Genomic DNA, 22171 nt, shown 5'->3' on the forward strand with positions numbered 1-22171 from the left:
ATGCTGTTTTTGCTCCTGTAGATAAAATTCGCTTTATTTTCATTATTTTTTTCACTAACTGTGGGGTGCACTCGTGAACGGAAGTAAATGCAAAATCTGATGATTCTGAAGAACGTGGGAAAATAAATTACAAATTTAGTAGATTTTTCACATGGCGGTAAGCTTATTCTTACCTCCATGATTTTTCACCTTGCTGAAGACAAAATCCTTTTGTTGTGGTGTAGGCTACACGCAAAATCGATAACGCCGTTGTAATCGAAAATTAGCTACAATCGATATTAGTGTGACGTTTCATCTACAGTCACATGGAGTTTAGTAGTTGACTGTGGTTAGTGATATTGCTTTGTGTGGAAGGTTGTCAAAATTTTTGTGTAGTTGTAGCTCTGTGACAGGAAAGGTGATCGTGAAAGGTTTAGTGATGGCAGGGCAACGCTATTTAAGTAATCAGAATAGCCCTTTTTTCGCCATAGAGGATGATGTTGATGATGAAACGTTCCTACGAAATTCGAGAGTTGGAAAATCAGGTTATAATCAAGATAGGGTAGATTTAGAAGACAGGAGACAACAGTTGCTTGAGAGAAAACGAGAAATAGAAGAAAGAACTTTAGCGTCTTCCAACAGGTCCATTACAATGTTGCGGGATTCGGAACAGATTGGAGTTGCGACAGCAGAAGTAAATTTTATGTGAAAATGTAATTTTGTTAAAATGTTTGCTTAAACTTTTTGGTGTTTAATCATTTTGTAATTGATGCACAGGAACTATTGCGTCAAAGAGAGCAGTTGGAACGTACAGACAAGAGACTGGATGATATTAACGCAACTCTGCGATTCAGCCAAAAACATATTCAGGGCATCAAGGTACGTAGAAGGAATGATTCCCGATGCACGTAATGTTTAGGTTGATCTCTGCAGGTGACACGAAATTTGCAGGCAAATATCATTGTTTTTTTAATGGAAGGAATTCGAAATTGTTTTTGACTAAGCTCCACTTCAGTTCGCAAATTACGTTGGTGAATGTTAATTGGGGATCAAAATTGTTTAATGCATTGTCTTGTTGGTAGAGTGTAATGGGCAGTTTGAAGAATTACTTCAGTGGAAAATCTAACGAACAGCCTCCTGGTTCCAAAGAAAAATCTAGTATCGATGCTGATAACAAGACCAAAAGTCCATTAGTTGACACTATTGATAGAACAAGAAGCGCCCCTGGCTTAGTCTCACCAGTTGATTCTCATCCAGGTGAGTATAATGAATTGTATGTATTGTGTGGTTCTCGCATTGTGCATGCAGTCGGGAAACCAAAATTTTACACGCGTGTATGAACTGATAGATTTTTTGATTTTTTTCTGTGGCTAACTGCTTCCCTTAGTTATGTTTGTTCAAAACATTCTGTATACTACTTGGATTGCTTGCTAGTAAACCTGTATGTCTTTACTGGCGTGTTTAATTCTTTAGATTAGAGCTAGGTCTAAAGTAAAGAATTCCTGAATTCATGTGTCTTTAATAAAGTTGGGGACTGGATCTTATGGCTCCTTGCTCTCTTCTTGAAATTATTGGGAAACGTGTAGTACATGAACTGTAATGTAACATATTCATCACAAGACTTCAGGCATTGTTATCAATGATTATAGTTTTTGCCACAAATTATGGGAACTGAAACTGCTCGTAGGAGTTGTAGATTTGTAATCTGCCAGTTCACTGGGCATTACCCAGACATACCCCCTTGTTGGCTTTTTACATGAAAGTCCTTTTCTGTGTGATCCTTTTAAATTACTGCTTGCTGTAGTAAACAGGAACAATATTGCTGTCTGTCTTCATTTGTTAAAGGGATCTCCATGGCTTTATCCTTGTAGTCTGCTGCTTTTTCCTTTATAATACAATCCCATGTTATCCACTTTTTGTAGGATGCTGTACCAGCAATTTATTGCATTGAAACTATAGACTTTTGTATTGAAAATGTTTGCATATGCATTTGTGTGCCTACCTGAGAGGTACAGGAAAACCTTTGACTGTTCTACGATTCCTCTTTTTCGTTGCTGTTGATTAAATGCTGTTAAAGGTTGAATCATGATCAATAGCAGTCTAGTGTTCTGAAACTAACATTTTGCTTGGCAGTGTTATTGAGATGGTTTTAAATGATTGTGTTCTGATGATCTTTCAATAAGAGTACCTTCAAGTATGAGACTTTATTAACCCTAGGATGCATGGTGCTGAAAACACACATGAATGCATATGCAGGGCCTCCAAGACCCTGCCCTAATTTAAAATTTTCCTCTTTTCATATAATCATTCTTTGGAGTTAAATTTATTTCTGTCAAATTTATTGTCATATTGAAAGATTCCGAAGATACAGTAACAGGATCTGGTGGGCCTGATTAACATTTTATTAATTTAAAAAAAAAAGAACTCTGAGTGAATTTTTATTATTTACATCCATTTACATACAACATTACAAATAATTTTATTAATTCACTTATAAATTGCAATTTACATTTTATAACATTTATGACAACCAATTTCTTCAATTAAAACATACTCATCACTCACAATATGTATATAGGCAATATTTTGACAAAAAGTTATTATTCATTGTTCTCAAAAAATTGCATTTTTCTTAGTTTTCAACATGTGACAAACAAGAAGCACAAAGAACGCCACTATGTTCATTACAAATGTTGGTTTTACACTTAATGCATGTCATAGCACTTTTCCTGTGTTTATTATATGGACAGTAAATAAATCTTCTTTTTCCTGAAACAGGTAGTTGGTTCGGCAATGACCTCTTTTTGACCACCACATCTTTGCATGACCGCAACGATTTTCTTTGGAAGATTAGGGATCTGGATATGAAGTTCCATTAGTGGTCTTACCATTTCCTCTGCTAAATCTCTTAGGAACAAACGCCTTTTATCACTTCTTCCACTATGGTATGTCAGATGTTGGGCGGAAAATAAAATTTTACTTTTTGTTGCTGCGGCGTCCATCATATTCATCCATAATGCAAATGGCCATATTCTTGTTTGTCTCTTCCAAGTGTAATAACAAATTTTCTGGTCCATTTGATCTACTCCACCCTTCGTAGAGCTATATAACTTTATTATATCTGGTTTCTTTTTTGCATGAGTTTCATCAATGTTTCTGTCGTGATGCATTGTGCTAATGAGAACTACAGACTTTCTTTTTGGGAACATGAATCACCATTGTAATGCCACCTTTAAATCCAAAAAAAGAGGAATGAATCGCTCTTGATGCAGATGGTTTCATCTTATTAGGAATTTCTGGTTTATTTTGTTTGCTTGTTCCCACCACTGTAATTTGCTTCGGAAGCATCTGTTCTGCCAGCTGCACACTAGTAAAGAAGTTGTCAACACTAATATTTTTCATGATCCTTCAATGCTTTTAGCAAGATCATTCACCACATTCAATCCCAGATTTTTCTATATAGGTTCATGGGGCTTCCTTCCCGTGTAAACAATTCCGTCTAAAGCATATGTAGATGTAGCATCACATAACCAAAATATTTTTATGCCATACTTCGCTGATTTAGAGGGCATATACTGGGTGAAGCTGCATCTTCCACGGAATGGGACTAGCTGTTAGTCAACTCTGAGCAAATCATTGGGAATCATTCTATTTCTACACTTGTCAAGAAATAGTTCCCATACATAGTGAACAGCTGCAAGTTTGTCATCTGCAGATCGAGATTCACGGGTACGCCTGTCATCAAATCTAATCATTCTCCTTATATCCTCGAATCTATTTAGTGACATGGTGGCCTTATATGTAGGATTTGCCTTTCCATCCAAAAATAATTCTCTAATAGGGACATCCTAACTCTTTAACACCAGAAAGCAGTAAAAGACCAAGAAAACCCTCCATTTCAGCACGTTTTACCACGTAAAGCAGCCACTCTTCTGCCTTCAATATTTGTGCAGTTGATGATTTCCTCTAGTATTTCCTTGGAGATGAAATAGTCCCAGGCATCCTTAGGTTTACAGGTTTTCAAATCACGGGCTGGTTCCTTCTTTACGATATTATGGACAGGTGTATGAAAAGTTGCAGGAGGATCTAATTTCCAAATTGTTCCATTCCGACTAATGTATGTGTGGTCTTCAATACCTTTTTGTGGTGGTTCTTCATTTTCAGACCCTGATGGAGTAATATTATCGGAAGGACTGTCATCTGCCTCACTATTCACATCTGCAGATACATTGGCTGATTCTTCACTACTTGCATCTTCAAAAATATTTCCTTCCTTGGAAGAATCATAATCTTCAAACCGCTGAGCCACAACACTTTCAAAATTAGCTGCATTTGCATGTACTGACGCTCTTGCTTTGCATGTCGAAGCCATAGCAAAAGGCGTGTCTCTCGAACAGCAGCTTGTGCAGCACTAAACCAGTCATACTCGTAACAATATGGGCCTTGTAGCAACAAACTAACTACAGTAACAATGAGGCTGACAAGAGCAGCACAGAATAACAATACTATGTAATAATAAAACATTTGATCGCAAAAAGATCTAAAATACACAGACATTGCCAATACGTGAAAGTAGTGTGTATTATTTCTTAGTTATACTATTACTACTACAGCTACTGCTGCTGTTGGCACTCCTGTTGCTGGAAATACCACTACAGTTATTGTTGAATTAATAACTGCTCCCAAACAAATGTTGAAGACAATATAGGCTAAAGAACATTTGTAAATGTGTGAGGGCTTCTGAAGCCCTGCTTATGCATTCACAGTGTATGGGTAAACATATTGAATTATACAAAAAAAACTTGAAAAGGTATCTCATTCAGACTTGATAGGAGGAATGTCATAGTGTTAGTGAGAGTACTGGAAAGCAGTTTGAAATCAAACAAAAAATTACAGAATTTTTTTAAAAATGAAGACATACAAGGGCCTCAGAGGCCCTGTATATGCATCCTAGGGTTAACACAGTAGTAGTTTTCAAAAACTTAATAATGCAGGCTATATTACATGAGAAAAATTCATTATCATTCATGGGCTTTGATTGAATAGAGCACAATATTACTAATTTTTCCCATAAAGCCAGCTTCCGTGTGTCCGAGTTAGTGCACCCTGTGTTCTCAGGTGCTCACTCATCCGCATACTAATGGGCTCAACATTACTAAACTTTGGTGATAGGGTGAGAGCCAGTGTATCCAACATGACAAGGTTTTTAGTGCCTCATTTCAGTGATTTTAAAACTGAGTCAGGAATCAAGTCATATTTACAAAGCTACCCTCTCTGGCCTGGATGCATGCACTGATTGTCTTGGGAAGTGTGTCATAAAGCCATTGTATCTCTTCCTGAGACAAGCAGGTCCACATGTATTGTAACTGATTCTTGATGTCCTGGATACTGGCATTGGAATGGAGCTGATGCCCAGGCTGGTCCCTCACAGGTCCTGTTAGGGACAGATCTGGGGATCTCACTGGCTATGTGACCACATCACCACCACACGGACAATTCATGTATACACACAATGTTTTGAGCATTGTCCTGTTGAAAAGTCACATGACACAAGATGTTCATGAGGTACTGTTGTCAACAAAATTCTCTTGGTCACTACCAGCTGTGATCTAAAGTCATACCCAATAGCTTTCCACACCTTGTCACCAGAAGTAGCATCGCTGTGCATATCCAAAACATTGGATGGATGGTGCCTCTCACCAGGTCACCACATATTCGGCAACACTGGTCATTTGGGATAATGCATAACCACTATTCATTGCTGAATAGCGTCACATTGCTGTGATGCTATTCATTGGAAGTCCATGCTTCCTGGTCATGGCATGACCCAAATTGGAACAGTAATTCCTTAGTCAGGCAGCTGCAATCTCCTACCAGCAATGGAGGATGACGCAGAATGTTGCAGTTAGTACATTATTTGTTCTTGGATGGTATGTTCAAATGTTAAGGGGCTACAATATGCTTAGTGCACAATATGCCAATCCTTCTTTCTTGTGGTAGTGTGTCGTCAACTGGAACCTGGCAATGTGTGCCTGCCCTCACATTCCTGTGCACTCGGACAACAGGCCACTGTCACTTCCGAATGCCCCACAAATCTGGATGTTGTATGATTCAACCAGGTGGTCAACTTGACCCACAATGAGGCCTCTTTCAGACTGTCAGGTACTGGTAATGCTGTCTCGTACAAGTATGCAGTATCTGTCTGTCCATCAGTGTTCACTCAAAATCCAATGCTTTGCATGCCTTGCGTGTACCATACCAGGTCTTGTAACAACACTAATGCACTCTGTCACAGAGAATTGTAACTAATCATTTACACAGAGTTCGTACATATACGAATTTATGTTGATATCAGAGTGCATGTTCTGCATGCTTAACTTTTCTGTCAAGCAGTGTACTTAACATTCTCAATTTGTCTTTATTTCTTAGATTATCTTCTCTGAAACATTGCCTAACAGTTCAAATCAATTTTATTGCAGTGGATTGAACTCAAGAAGCAGCTCAATCTATTGTCAGAATTTTACTTGGAAGGGTTGGGGGGTTGGATTGATTTGGGGGGAGGAGACCAAACTAAGAGGTCATTGGTCTCATCGGATTGGGAAGGAAGTCGGCTGTGCCCTTTCAAAGGGACCATCCCGGCATTTGCCCGAGGCGATTTAGGGAAATCATGGAAAACCTAAATCAGGATGGCCTAAAGTGGGATTGAACTGTTGTCGTCCTGAATGTGAGTCCAGTGTACTAACCACTGCGCTACCTCGCAGGACACAGGCTTGAGTACAATAGGCAGGTGCAAATAGGTGTATGATGTAGTAGTTAGGTAGAGATGAAATGACTTGCATAGGATAGTCTGGTGAAATTAATCATGTTTAGTTTTAGAAGGAAGGCTTAAACAATGAGTGCATTGTTACAATGGCTGCATTGTTACAATGACTGTAGTTTTTATAGAACCTCATTTGTTTTCTTGGTTCAGTCATGGGGTGTGCGTATTGTAAGACCTTCTGTACACACACCATCAGATTATTTGACTTGTCACTCTAACGAAGTAGGAGAGTGTCAGCAATATGTCTCGTGGTCTTATCGTGGCGGGTTTATCTTCTGGCGTTGGGTCAGACGATAGAAATGCCACTTGCATGCTTAGAGTAGCAGATTGACGGTGACCAACTTTAAACAGAACTTGATTAATTTTCACACACATTTATTAAAATAATAAAAAGCATAGACATTATGTAACTTTATTCTGGATGCTATTTACAATTGACAATCTGAAGTTCCTTTGGTCTGGGTACGTTAATCTTATTCTCACATATCTCTGATACTTGACAAAGTGTCTATACATTTATCTTCATGGCTATGTACAGGAATATGATGATCTTCTTAGGTGCAGACTTAAACTTGACTATAGACTGGTACAGACTGCTGCAGACAAATGCACACTGACTAATCGGAGGTCTGTACACTCGTTATAATACCTCGCGCGTTCATGTATCACTGCGCGAGTGTGATCCACGAGGAGAAAAGGTTCTACGTTAGCAGCAGTCTCATTGGCTGCGTTACATATTAATACGTGGATCGGCGGAAGCAGAATTTGGTCCGTCTCTAAGGCAGCGCCATCTCGTAGTGCGGAGACGGGAGAGTGCTGTGCCTGCGCTGTTGTGCTTAGCAGTGCTCGCTCTGGTGGGAAAGTTGTGTACGCGCTAACTATGCGGAACTATGTACACAAGAAGTCATATGGATTTTTTTTTTCTTTTCTCTGTGCCTGAAAAATTTATTTTTGTCATATCTGTGTTACTGTTTAATTCTTGGTATTTGAAGCCTGGTAATTATTTTGAGGGCACTGTAGCCACTGTATTATTTTAAAATAACTAGATCTTAACCATAGAAGCCCATTTTTTGGCTTTAATTTTAGATATTATTGGCCCATAATCTTTGCAAATCACTTGTAATTTGTGTATTTACCTTATAGATTATTTTCGTAGAATGAGTTTCACCTTTGATTGTTGATTGGCCAGTTGTAATACTGTATTTTATGCTAAAATTTGAATTACTGCTGTCACCTGTCTGGTATATCCTATTTATGGTTAGCAGTTAGTTTCTTTCAAAATTATTAGAACCTAGGAAATTTACAAATCCTGTGTCTCAACATATTACTGTCTAAATTTCTGGTACTTTATTCAAAGTTAAACCTCCAGTAGTGTATAGTCTTCCTGATCCAAATCCAATTCCTTATTCTGTGATCAGGCACTCTATTAAGCCTGTTACATGAGAGAGTGAATGATCATTTGGTCTGTAAACTGACATTCAGCACTCAAAATCTGTGTCTATTGGCAATTTTACAGCTCATATATGCTTCTCAAATCCCAACTTTCCATTTCTGTTAGGATAGTATATGCAAAAGGGATACCATTAAATGTCACATTATTTTACCTACCTCACATTACTCAGTTTCACTTGTTTGACACTTTAAAGCCCGCCACTCTTTGGTGGATTTGTGATTGGCTACCACAAGGCTCCAGCTTTTGCAGCATTTTTTCCCTTCCATGCTGCATATTTAACCTCTTGCTATTATTTTTCCCCTCCCTTGGGGAACATGACTGGAATGTTTTTGGGAATGTTCTGCACTGACCTAATAAGTCTCACCTTTGTTTTTCACTTCCTTTTCCTTTCTTTGTTTCCCTTCTCTTCTCGTTCCTCCTCTTCGGCGTTTGAGGTTCCTCTTTTTCTTCCTCCCTGTTCACACCTGAAGGGCGGTCCACGTGTCCGACGTGTAATAGGTGACTGGGTAACCCGTAATTCCCAGCCACGGGTCGACAGGTAGGGTTCACACGTACCCCCTGGTACAGGCCATGCCCAGGGAGGGTTGATAGCCTGAGCTGCAACCTTCCCAAGTTGCCAATTGGTCCCTCTGTCAGGGGTTATGGGGGTGTGACCTGAACAATTACCTAAGGTGGGTGCGCCCCTTGTGAAGGGAGCCCCCAGTTGGAAAGTGTGTGCGATTGGAGATGCTGGCAATCATGGGGAATTTTCTCGCAATGAGTCAGTTATTTTCCCAATCAACATCTACCAAACATGAACATAATGAGGCTAACAATTCAAAGACCCTTTCCGCAGCACCTTGGTTCCTCGTAGTCTCTCATACTCAAGACGATCAGTCCTTTACCACGGTAAATCCGTTTATTATTCAGAAAGGTGTTGATGCAATTGCTGGCCCTGTGAAATCCTGCTTACGTTTATGGAATGGCACTTTGCTTTTGGAGACTACTTCTGCTTCTCAAGCACAACTGCTTGCTGCTTCGCTTCTCCATGCCTACCCGGTTTGTGCCGAGGCTCATAGAACTTTAAATTCTACCCATGGTGTAATTTACACCAGGCTGCTAAACAGTCTAACCGAGGCTGAAATCCTATCTTACCTCTCTGATCAGGGTGTCATTGCCATCCATCATGTAATGAAAAAGGTAGATTCCTCCTTAGTACCCACCCGCACTCTTTTCCTCACCTTCGATACTGGTGCTGCTGTCATAGACCAAAGCAGGCTATGAAATTATCACAGTCCGGCTGTACATTCCGAACCCGATTCACTGCTACCAGTGTCATCATTTCAGCTGCTTACCAATGTCATTCGACACCCAGTCAAGTGTGTAACCTGCGGTAGGGATACACATGAGGGTGATTGTCCACCCCCCTCTCCCCGCTGTATCAACTGCAATGGCAGCCATGCCGCCTCTTCTCGGAATTGTCCCATGTATCTTGATGAGCGGGTTGCCCAAGAGGTTCAGGTAAAGGAATAAGTGCCTTAGCTAGTCAATCACAAGTTACTGGCTAGCCACAAACCCTGTGTTCTCCCATCTGGCCCCTATAGTTCTCTTCTTGTTACCCCTCGCTCCATGCAGGACATGGCCATGCAGACATGCGACCTCAAATTCAGTTCAGAGTGTGTGAAATCACCCAGTGTCAAGGTGGCATCGCCATCCCCCCTGTCCAGCTGTGCAACAAACCGTCAAACTCTCGCCTCAAGGGGCGAAGCCACCAGCTACACAACCGGTAGGACAGGAGGAGTACTCTTGTGTAGACTCCCTCTGTCCCTCCAGACAAACTTCCAAGTCTTCCTGTACCCAGAAAGCCTCGAAGAAGTCCACCAAAGACAAATGGTCTTCCCCTTTGCCAACTCAAAGATCCTCTTCGACAGTGTTGCCACGTGGTATCTTAGCCCCGCCAGCCTCTGTCTCGCCGCTGCGTACCACCAACCATTTTTCAGCGTTAGACTTCACAGACCGACAGCCCCCCCTGCGGGTTCGGGGCTTAGAATAGGCCCGCGGTATTCCTGCCTGTCGTAAGAGGCGACTAAAAGGAGTCTCAAATGTTTTGGCCTTAATGTGATGGTCCCCCTTGGGGTTTGACCTCCATTTTTCAAAATTCTACAGAAGTACGAGCCTTTTGGGGAAGGACACCTTACATGGTGTACCACTGGTCCTAAGTGCACTAAGACCTTGGCACTCAGCATTGCACCGGCGTTGTCACCATACCCATTATTCCTCAAATTGGGCCTAAACGCCTGATGGGTTGTCCATGTTACGCCCATAGTGCCTCTCCATCTGCACCAGCGATCATGATGGACTTTCCATGGCACCAGAAATCCAGCACGGTAGCCAGCCCGTTGTGGTGGGGTCGTCATGTACCCTCTAGGTTGTAGCCCCCTGACAACACAGGGATCGTACTGCCGATACCTGAGCTGCACCCTCCCCACGTTGGCCAAGGAGTAGATGCCCGTCTCCTTGGGGCATCAGGACTCCCGGCAATGGTCATCCTGCCAGGTGGCCCTTGCTGCGGCTGGGTGGCGCCCGTGGGGAGAGCCCCTGGTCGGAGTGGGTGGTATCGGGGCGGATGTTTCGCACATGAAACGTCAGCACGTATCAGGTCGCTCTGCGGCCGAGTCTTCCAAAAGAAAAGGTACCGTTTCTAGTTCTGGTTCTCCTGCCCTTTCCCCCTTGGCCACTCCATGGGAGGAGGGACAGGCCCGCCGGCTTGGGGCGAAGTACTTCCCCCGCTATTTGGTCTGTTCTCGAACAGATGGGGGGACGTTCGCCACCTCCAAGCCCATGTTCTTTGTTCAACACATTGAGGACGTCTTCGGGGAAATCGAGGCTCTCAGCAAGATGCGATCTGGGTCCGTTCTTATCAAGACCACCTCTGCCACACAATCGGCGGCACTCCAGGCGTGCGACCGCCTAGGGGACATCCCGGTCTCCATTGTCCCACATCTGGCACTCAATAGGACGCAGGGGGTCATTTTTCATCGTGACCTCCTGCTACAATCTGATGAGGAGCTCAGGGCCAACCTGGAGCGCCGCGGCGTGCATTTCGTCCGGCGAGTCCAGCGCGGCCCCAAAGACCGTCGCATCGACACCGGGGCCTTTATCCTCGCCTTCGAGGGGGACGTTCTCCCGGAGAAGGTAAAGGTGATGTGCTACCGGTGCGACGTGCGACCTTACGTCCCGCCTCCTATGCGCTGTTTTAGATGTTTGCGTTTTGGGCACATGTCGTCCCGGTGTGAGGCTGAGCCCCTTTGCGGCGACTATGGACGTCCTCTTCGTGAGGAACATACTTGCACCCCACCACCTCGGTGCCCTAATTGTCCTGGCGTCCACTCGCCTAGGTCCCCAGACTGCCCCGCCTATCAGAAGGAGAAAAAGTTACAAGAAATCAAAACTTTGGATCGGCTCTCTTATTCTGAGGCCAGGAAGAAGTATGACCGCCTTCATCCCGTGTCACTGGCCACTTCGTTTGCCTCAGTTGTGTCCACTCCTTCCGCTGTATCCTCACCTTTATCCTGTCCCCCCTCCGCCTCCTCTGCCCGTCAGGGGGCTCTGCCTCCGCCTCCCAAATCCCTCCCTTCCAACTCCTCCTCCCCCGCGGCCCCCACCCCCCCTGCCCCAGAGGCCACCCTTCCTCCTCCTCCTCCCCCCACGCCACCTGAGAAGCGATCCTCTTCTCAGGCGTCCATCGGGGAAACGTTCCGGACCCCAGCTTCCGAGGTCCGGCGTTCCAAAACGGACCCCGCGCGTGAGGACCTTCTTCGGGTCCAGCCCAACATCCCTGTGCCTCCTCGGCCTTCCAAGAAGGCCTCCAAGAAGAAATCTCTCTCCCCCTCTCCACCCCGGCGCGTTTCATCTGACGCTTCATCCGTGAGTCGCTGCTCCCGGCCGTCCTCAGTTTCGCCAGGACGCTCTGCTGCCAGGCGTTCCGCCGGCCTTTTGTCGGCAAATGATGCGGCCCCTCCTACACAATCAGGGACAGCGGCCGCAGCTGGCGACGAGTCGATGGAACCGGATCCGCCTGCCGTCAGTTGTAGCGTTTCTGCCTCGCAACCTGGCCCTCCGCGGCCATCGAGGTGACCAGCTCTTCCCCGTCTCGTTCCCCCAACTTTTTGACTAGCGATGGCGTTGTTTCATTGGAACATAAGAGGTATTCGATCTAATCGGGAGGAATTACAACTGCTCCTCCGCCTGCACTGTCCGCTCATCCTTGGTCTCCAGGAAACCAAGTTGCGCCCGACTGACCGTATTGCCTTTTCCCACTATACCTCGGAGCGGTATGACCTCGCCCCTGTGGACGGTATCCCAGCTCATGGTGGGGTCATGTTGCTCGTTCGGGACGATGTCTATTACCATCCCATCCCATTGACCACCCCACTCCAAGCAATAGCTATCCGCATTACTCTTTCTGCTTTTACTTTTTCAGTTTGTACCGTCTACACTCCACCGTCATCTGCTGTTAGCCGGGCAGACATGATGCACCTGATCGATCAGCTTCCCCCGCCGTTCTTATTGTTTGGCGACTTCAATGCCCATCATCCCCTTTGGGGCTCTCCTGCATCCTGTCAAAGAGGCTCACTCTTGGCGGATGTCTTCAACCATCTCAATCTTGTCTGCCTCAATACCGGCGCCCCGACTTTCCTCTCGGACTCTACTCATACCTACTCCCACTTGGACCTCTCGATCTGTTCTACCACTCTTGCCCGTCGGTTCGAGTGGTATGTCCTTTCTGACACCTATTCGAGCGACCACTTCCCCTGTGTCGTTCGTCTCCTGCACCACACCCCATCCCCACGTCCTTCGCGCTGGAACATACTGAAAGCTGACTGGGGACTTTACTCCTCCCTGGCGACCTTTCCGGACCGCGATTTTTCCAGTTGCGACAGTCAGGTCGAATACCTCACGGCTGTTATTATCAATGCTGCCGAACGTTCCATACCTCGTACTACTTCTTCTTCACGTCGCGTTTCCGTCCCCTGGTGGAACGAGGCTTGTAGGGACGCTATCCGTGCTCGACGACGTGCTTTACGCACCTTTCGCCGCCATCCTACGTTGGCGAATTGTATTGAATACAAACGACTCCGAGCGCAATGCCGTAGAGTCATCAAAGACAGCAAAAAAGCTTGCTGGGCCTCTTTCACGAGCTCCTTTACCAGTTTTACTCCCTCTTCCGTTGTTTGGGGTAGCCTGCGCCGGCTGTCGGGCATTAAGGCCCACTCCTCAGTACCTGGCCTGACCTCAGGTAATGAGGTCCTTGTTGATCCTGTGGCTGTCTCCAACGCCTTTGGCCGCTTTTTCGCGGAGGTTTCAAGCTCCGCCCATTACCATCCTGCCTTCCTTCCCAGGAAAGAGGCAGACGAGGCTCGGCGACCTTCCTTCCACTCGCTGAATCTGGAGACTTACAATGCCCCCTTTACTATGCGGGAACTCGAACGTGCGCTTGCACTGTCCCGGTCCTCTGCTCCGGGGCCAGATGCCATTCACGTTCAGATGCTGGCACACCTTTCTCCGGCGGGCAAAAGCTTCCTTCTTCGTACCTACAATCGCGTCTGGACCGAAGGTCAGGTCCCCATGCGTTGGCGTGACGCCGTTGTTGTTCCTATACCCAAACCCGGGAAGGATAGACACCTTCCTTCTAGTTACCGCCCCATTTCTCTTACAAGCTGTGTCTGTAAGGTGATGGAGCGCATGGTTAATGCTCGGTTAGTTTGGATTCTTGAATCTCGACGACTACTTACTAATGTCCAATGCGGCTTTCGTCGCCGCCGCTCCGCTGTTGACCACCTTGTGACCTTGTCGACATTCATCATGAACAACTTTTTGCGAAGGCGCCAAACGGTAGCCGTGTTCTTCGACTTGGAGAAGGCTTATGATACCTGTTGGAGAGGAGGTATCCTCCGCACTATGCACAAGTGGGGCCTACGTGGTCGTCTGCCCCTTTTTATTGATTCCTTTTTAACGGATCGAAAGTTTAGGGTACGTGTGGGTTCAGTATTGTCCGACGTCTTCCTCCAGGAGAACGGAGTGCCTCAGGGCTCCGTCTTGAGCGTAGCCCTTTTTGCCATCGCGATCAATCCAATTATGGATTGCATTCCACCTAATGTCTCAGGCTCTCTCTTTGTCGATGACTTCGCGATCTACTGCAGTGCCCAGAGAACATGCCTCCTGGAGCGCTGCCTCCAGCGTTGTCTAGACAGCCTCTACTCGTGGAGCGTGGCCAATGGCTTCCGGTTCTCTGAAGAGAAGACGGTTTGTATCAACTTTTGGCGATATAAAGCGTTCCTTCCGCCATCCTTACATCTCGGTCCCGTTGTTCTCCCATTCGTGGACACAACTAAGTTTCTAGGGCTCACGTTGGACCGGAAACTGTGTTGGTCTCCACATGTCTCTTATTTGGCGGCCCGTTGTACACGTTCCCTTAATGTCCTCAGAGTTCTTAGCGGTTCATCTTGGGGAGCGGATCGCACTGTCCTGCTTCGCTTGTATCGGTCCATAGTCCGATCGAAGCTGGATTATGGGAGCTTCGTCTACTCGTCCACTCGGCCATCCCTCTTACGCCGGCTCAACTCCATCCACCATCGGGGGATACGTCTTGCGACCGGAGCCTTCTACACTAGTCCTGTCGAGAGTCTTTACGCTGAAGCTGCCGAGTTACCGTTGACCTACCGGCGCGACATACTGCTGTGTCGGTATGCCTGCCGGCTGTTGTCTATGCCCGACCACCCCTCTTACAAGTCCTTCTTCGCTGATTCTCTCGACCGTCAGTACGGGTTATATGTGTCTGCCCTGCTGCCCCCCGGAGTCCGCTTCTGTCGCCTGCTTCGACAATTGGATTTTGCCCTCCCTACCACCTTCAGAGAGGGTGAGAGCCCGACACCACCTTGGCTCCAGGCTCCGGTTCGTATTTATCTCGACCTCAGCTCACTCCCGAAGGAGGGTACTCCGGCTGCAGTGTATTGCTCACGGTTTGTCAAACTTCGTGCTCGACTTGCTGGTCACACCTTTATTTACACCGATGGCTCCAAAACTGACGATGGTGTCGGCTGTGCCTTTGTCGTCGGGACCGCCACCTTTAAATACCGGCTCCTTGACCAATGTTCCAGCTTTACGGCCGAGCTTTTTGCTCTCCTTCAGGCCATTCAGTATGCCTGCCGCCACCGCCATTCATCGTATGTCCTCTGCACTGACTCACTCAGTGCTCTTCAGAGCCTTGGGGCTCCCTATCCGGTCCATCCCTTGATTCAACGAATACAGCAGTCCCTCCATTGTTTCGCCGATAATGGCGGTTCTGTCAGCTTTCTGTGGGTCCCCGGACATGTGGGAGTGCCTGGGAATGAGGCTGCGGATGCTGCAGCCAAGGCTGCAGTCCTCCAGCCTCGGCCAGCCTCCCATTGTGTCCCGTCATCTGACGTTTGTGGGGCTGTATGTAAGAGGCTTGTGTCCTTGTGGTGGGATGCTTGGTCATCCCTCCAAGGAAACAAGCTCCAGGCAGTCAAACCGCTCCCAACTGCTTGGTCAACTTCCTCCCGACCATCTCGGCGCGAGGAGGTCCTTCTGACCAGGTTGCGGATTGGGCATTGCCGGTTTAGCCACCGCTACCTGCTCTCTGGTGACCCAGCCCCGCAGTGCCCTTGTGGTCAGGCATTAACGGTGCGCCATGTTTTATTGTCGTGTCCCCGTTTTAGTCAATTTCGTGTTGTCCTGTCCCTGCCATCTACCTTACCGGATGTTTTAGCTGATGACGCTCGAGCAGCTGCTCGTCTTCTGTGTTTTATAACTTTAACTGGCTTGACCAAAGACATCTAACCTTTTTACTTATTTCATCTGCATCTTTGTCAGGTCCTTTTGATGTCCCCCCCATCCCCTTGAGTTTTAGCAGGTTCCTTGTGCTCTAACACCAGTGACTGGGCGCTAATGACCTCAGCAGTTGAGCGCCCTTAAACCCTACCAAAAAAAAAAAAAAAAACAGACCGACAGCACATGCAAGCCGATGCTTCTGTGGGCCCCAAACTTCTCTGGTCAAGGACCTAGTCCTTCTAGTAGTATAACTGAATCTTGGCAACAATGCAGAATATGTTTGGGAATTCTGTGACAGAATTACACCCTGGTTAACAAAGAATTACCCTGCTAAATTCATTTGACTTTTCATGACATTTTCATTGAATAATCAGTGATTTTCACTTATGGTGTGACTTCAGGTCATCAGTTTATGATTTGAGTCCAGGAAAGTCATTCCACGTGGTAATTCTTAACTAGTCTTGTCTTTCACATTGAGATTTGTCTGTCATAGCTGTCAGGGGACACTAAGGAAGAGATGAATACTGTAGCTCTTCGCTAGCACTGAGGTTACGTGGTCACCAGTAAAATGGCAACTGCTTTGTCTCTAGGTTTCAGTCTCCCTGAAAGCCAGGTTTTCATTTTTCCTGTGACAAAGCTGCACACAGCCAGATCAAAAATGTCGAAGGAAGTCTATTGCACAATTGATAATTCCACTTTCCACTTCAGCCTACATAATTTTTTAACTGTGAATACATAGTTTTATTTATGAAATGCATTTCCATTCTACTTGCATATGATGCACAAAGGTAAACAAATATAGACAGTTTTGAAGTCCAAAGTGAGTAATGTCTTACTAATTCATGCTGATATAGGCATATTCATGTTATAGATACCTCATGTTTTATTAAAACAGACTTTCATTGTAAGATTATAGTGGTAAGTTATTTCATTTGTACTAATACAGTGCATATTTTAACGGCATTTACCATTAGTTCATTGAATACAACAGTAATCATCAGAGGAAGACCAGGTGCCGACTATACATTGTGCCCCACGAGGAATTGTCAGTATTCAGGGTTTTGACAGGAATGATCATTTGAAGCAAAAAATCTATTTACCAGGGCACTAGAATGGATACCTTAACAGCTATGACCACTTGCTCATCTTTGCTACTGTGGGACACCTACTGAAAAAGTGCTCATAGCTCTTGAAGGTATATGCTTTAGAGCCTTTGCTTACTAAACTTTTTGCTTCTAATGATCTTTCCTTTCACATCCCTGAATATTGACCATTCTTCATGGGACATGCTGTATTTTCTTTTGCATTATCTGAAACAGTCTGACAATGTTAAGGTACTCCTTGAGGTTCCTGCCACAATATTTTGGCTGATAGCCATTCACTGGCTTCTTGTAAGTGATAAGCACTGGAGATTACTAGTTCACATTATTAACTTCATACCAAAAATTATCATGGAGATACATGTGCAAAGTCAGTTGTAAGATGATGTCTGTGAAGTTTCACACCCTTTTTTAATATTTCTCCATCTGTGGCACGCAGATGGGTGTAATGGTGATACTACAGGCACATTCTGTAGGAATGTGCATTTGTGGAGTTAAAATTGATGTCAAATTTAATCAAATTAACTATCACTAGATGTGGCATTGGTCATAAAATGTGTTCTTTTTGAAGAAATTAAAGAAATGACCTGGTCCCAAGACTTGTCTAGTTGAAAGCCACCATCACAATTGATAAAGATTTTCTTCTAAACATATTTCCTCTGATTCCTTAATAACTGAATCCTAGGAGGATCTCTTCGAGGCCAAGATTTCTGGGGCAGAGTAATCCATGGAAGAACGTCATGTCGAGATATAATGCTCGGCCATCACTAACTTACTGGGCTGTACAAAACACAAGAGTTGCCATTGTGTTAAACACATCTTGCATGCACTGTTTGCACTGTCTATCCAATTTAGGTTTTGCCATATTGGCAAGGTATTCTGTAGAAGCCAGCCCTCCACAATCCCAGATCCTCCTTTGCTGAAGTGGGAAGGGGACAGTCTTTGTAGGTTGGTGTAATGTTTCCTTATGATTCTGCCCAATTTAACAAAATTTTGCTGACATACAAGTAGTGTGTCCTGAACTTGAACAGTTCCTCCTCCTCTTGTTCTTTTAGGTGGTCATGTTTCTTCCCCTTAAGGCTGTGCTGATTTGACGTGGAGAATAATTACTTACGAACCCTGATTGTAGGTTTTCCAGCTCTTTTGGAAGGCTGTATCCATCAGATACATGTGCCTGGTGGACAAACATTTGAAAGAAACCCATAGTTAGTGACGGATGGTGGCAGCTAGATGACTGCAAATATAGGTTTGTATGTGTGAGCTTGGAGTAAATGGAACAAACCAGTGATCCATCCACATTTTGCCAGAAGACTTTTGGTTTCATTTCGGCCGAATCAAGTGCATTCTTCTCAGTATCCCATAAAAAACTTTGCTACCAGAGGGGAGAGAGGACTACACATGGTAACACAGCCAAGTTGCCCAAAATGTTCACTGTTGAATAAAAAAGTAGGTTGAGGAAAGGACATTATGAAAGTGCTACGTCAGCTTTGAGCTTACTGCTGAGTGTCAATGAATCCACGAGAGGGACCCTAGTGAAGATTGAGACAACATTGGAGCTTGGTAATAGGAGGTCTGTTCAGTTGCTGGAAAGCAGCAGCATTTGCATGAGGTAGTGTGTACTGCTCATGTTTTTTCTATGCAAGGGAATGACAGAACTGGAGCAGTGGTATTGCATCAAATTTTGCCAGAAATTGGGTGACTGACAGGTGGAAACAATTCTGAAGATGCAGACGGCTTTTGGTGACAGTGCTATGGGCATCACACAGAGTAAGGAGAGTGGTACAGATAGTTTAAAGACAGGTACACATTGGTGGGGAGTGAGCCACACTTTGGTTGGCCATCAACATACTGAAATAACCAGGTCATTGCCAAAGTGAATGCCATGGTGATGGAGGAACGTTGTGTGACTATCAGAGAAATTGTGGAAGAGCTGAGCGTTGGCACTTTCTTGGCACATTCCATTGTGACTCAAGATTTGGGACTAAAGAGTGCGTTGGCGAAATTTGTGCTGAAGCGGCTGATGGTGGAGCAAAAGCAGCTTTGTGTTGAAGTCTCAAGGCATGTGCTTGACCCCACAATGACCCGGCATTGTGAACACAAAGTCCTGGGTGTGTGGGCATGACCTGGGAACCAAATCCCAGTCACTGTGGAAGCATTCCTCATCACAAAGACCAAAGGCCTGCCAAGTGTGCAGCAATGTCAAATTGTTGCTGACTGCTGTCTTTGACTCACATGGTGTAGTAAAACATGAGCACGGATCACAGGCTCAAACAACACGGATGAGTACTACAGGGATGTCCTCCATCACCCACATGATGCTTTGTGTTGCAGGAGACCGAACTTGTGGTCAACAGGATATTGGCACCATCATCATGGCAACTCATACTTGATTAAGACTTTTTTTGGTGAAAAAAGATTCTGTGCTTAAACAGGCTCCTTACTCCTGCTGTGTCCCTATGTGACGTGTGACAGTTCTGCAAACTTGAGAGGCTATTGAAAAGAATGCGATTTCAGGCAACAGAGGACATTGTGGAAGCAATGACAGCTGAGCTGAACTCCATTCTGAAAGAGGCTTTTTCAGCATGCTTCCAACAATAGCAGCACCATTGAGAGAAGTGTGTGGAGTCCCCAAGGACTACTTTGAGGGTGATTAGATGTTCAGTGCTTCAGGCAAGCCAGTTTATTTTTCCTGGCCATGGGTTGGATACTTTTCTACCAGACCTTGTAGGTTTGACTGGTTGAGTCAAAAGTGACTGCAGTCTATTAATAAACTCACCGGAGTTGTAAATATGATGTGAGCACTTCCCTGCAAAAGGTGTCACTAAAGACACAAGATGCCTAGCTAAGTCGTATGTTGGAATGCCAGTATTTCTCACAAAAGAACCTTGTGTGCCTTCGGAAGACCGTATAACCATGGTGGAGCAGAGCTATGAAATCTTAATCTTTTGCATCTTCTTGCAGAAGCAAAGAAGAAATCAGCAATGTTATTGTTTCTCTTTTTTCCCTCCCTGTTGGGTCTGTATAAATCTTCCGGTATGTTCGTTCACTCTAGAAGGTATAAATCAGCACAGCTTTCAGGGAGAAGAAACATGTCCACCCACAACATAAAGAGGAGGAGGAAGAGTGGTTAGTCCAGGGTGTTTCTCCTGTATGTCACCAATATTCCGTCAATAATAGGCAGAATTGTAAGGAAACATTATGTCTAAGTAGTCTTCCACCAACAACAAAGACTTGTGCTCTTCCCAGTTTGGCAAAGGACAATCTGGGATTGTGGAAGGCTGGCTTCTACAGTATTCCTCGCCAGTATGGCAAAATCTGCATTTGTCAGACAGTCCACAGTGCGTGAAAGATGTTCATTGACACACACACACACACACACACACACACACACACACACACACACACACACCTTTTGCAGCCCAGTAAGTCAGCTGTAGCAGAGCATTGTATCTCTGCAGGACATTCCATGGATTAATCTTCCATGGAAATCTTGGCTTCAATTATATCCTTCTGGGATTGTTATTAAGGAACTGGAGGCAATATACACTCCTGGAAATGGAAAAAAGAACACATTGACACCGGTGTGTCAGACCCACCATACTTGCTCCGGACACTGCGAGAGGGCTGTACAAGCAATGATCACACGCACGGCACAGCGGACACACCAGGAACCGCGGTGTTGGCCGTCGAATGGCGCTAGCTGCGCAGCATTTGTGCACCGCCGCCGTCAGTGTCAGCCAGTTTGCCGTGGCATACGGAGCTCCATCGCAGTCTTTAACACTGGTAGCATGCCGCGACAGCGTGGACGTGAACCGTATGTGCAGCTGACGGACTTTGAGCGAGGGCGTATAGTGGGCATGCGGGAGGCCGGGTGGACGTACTACCGAATTGCTCAACACGTGGGGCGTGAGGTCTCCACAGTACATCGATGTTGTCGCCAGTGGTCGGCGGAAGGTGCACGTGCCCGTCGACCTGGGACCGGACCGCAGCGACGCACGGATGCACGCCAAGACCGTAGGATCCTACGCAGTGCCGTAGGGGACCGCACCGCCACTTCCCAGCAAATTAGGGACACTGTTGCTCCTGGGGTATCGGCGAGGACCATTCGCAACTGTCTCCATGAAGCTGGGCTACGGTCCCGCACACCGTTAGGCCGTCTTCCGCTCACGCCCCAACATCGTGCAGCCCGCCTCCAGTGGTGTCACGACAGGCGTGAATGGAGGGACGAATGGAGACGTGTCGTCTTCAGCGATGAGAGTCGCTTCTGCCTTGGTGCCAATGATGGTCGTATGCGTGTTTGGCGCCGTGCAGGTGAGCGCCACAATCAGGACTGCATACGATCGAGGCACACAGGGCCAACACCAGGCATCATGGTGTGGGGAGTGATCTCCTACACTGGCCGTACACCACTGGTGATCGTCGAGGTGACACTGAATAGTGCACGGTACATCCAAACCGTCATCGAACCCATCGTTCTACCATTCCTAGACCGGCAAGGGAAATTGCTGTTCCAACAGGACAATGCACGTCCGCATGTATCCCGTGCCACCCAACGTGCTCTAGAGGGTGTAAGTCAACTACCCTGGCAAACAAGATCTCCGGATCTGCCCCCCATTGAGCATGTTTGGGACTGGATGAAGCGTCGTCTCACGCGGTCTGCACGTCCAGCACGAACGCTGGTCCAACTGAGGCGCCAGGTGGAAATGGCATGGCAAGCCGTTCCACAGGACTACATCCAGCATCTCTATGATCGTCTCCATGGGAGAATAGCAGCCTGCATTGCTGCGGAAGGTGGATATACACTGTACTAGTGCCGACATTGTGCATGCTCTGTTGCCTGTGTCTATGTGCCTGTGGTTCTGTCAGTGTGATCATGTGATGTATCTGACCCCAGGAATGTGTCAATAAATTTTCCCCTTCCTGGGACAATGAATTCACGGTGTTCTTATTTCAATTTCCAGGAGTGTATTTAGCAAAAGATTTTCA

The 22171-nt window shown here is 45.8% G+C and overlaps 1 protein-coding gene across 1 annotated transcript in view; it reads left to right on the plus strand.

The window, feature by feature from the left end:
- The first annotated feature begins 294 nt into the window (after nucleotides 1-294).
- LOC126419220 (synaptosomal-associated protein 29) overlaps nucleotides 295-22171 on the plus strand; it is a 40140-nt gene continuing 18263 nt past the window's right edge. Inside the window, exons 1-3 of the mRNA XM_050086355.1 lie at nucleotides 295-673; nucleotides 757-858; nucleotides 1062-1236. Coding sequence (XP_049942312.1) covers nucleotides 419-673; nucleotides 757-858; nucleotides 1062-1236 — 532 coding nt within the window. The 5' untranslated portion in view covers nucleotides 295-418. The remainder of the gene's footprint in view (nucleotides 674-756; nucleotides 859-1061; nucleotides 1237-22171) is intronic.

This window comes from Schistocerca serialis, chromosome 9 (genome assembly GCF_023864345.2).
Source record: "Schistocerca serialis cubense isolate TAMUIC-IGC-003099 chromosome 9, iqSchSeri2.2, whole genome shotgun sequence".
In the NCBI taxonomy this organism is placed as follows: Eukaryota; Metazoa; Arthropoda; class Insecta; order Orthoptera; family Acrididae; genus Schistocerca; species Schistocerca serialis.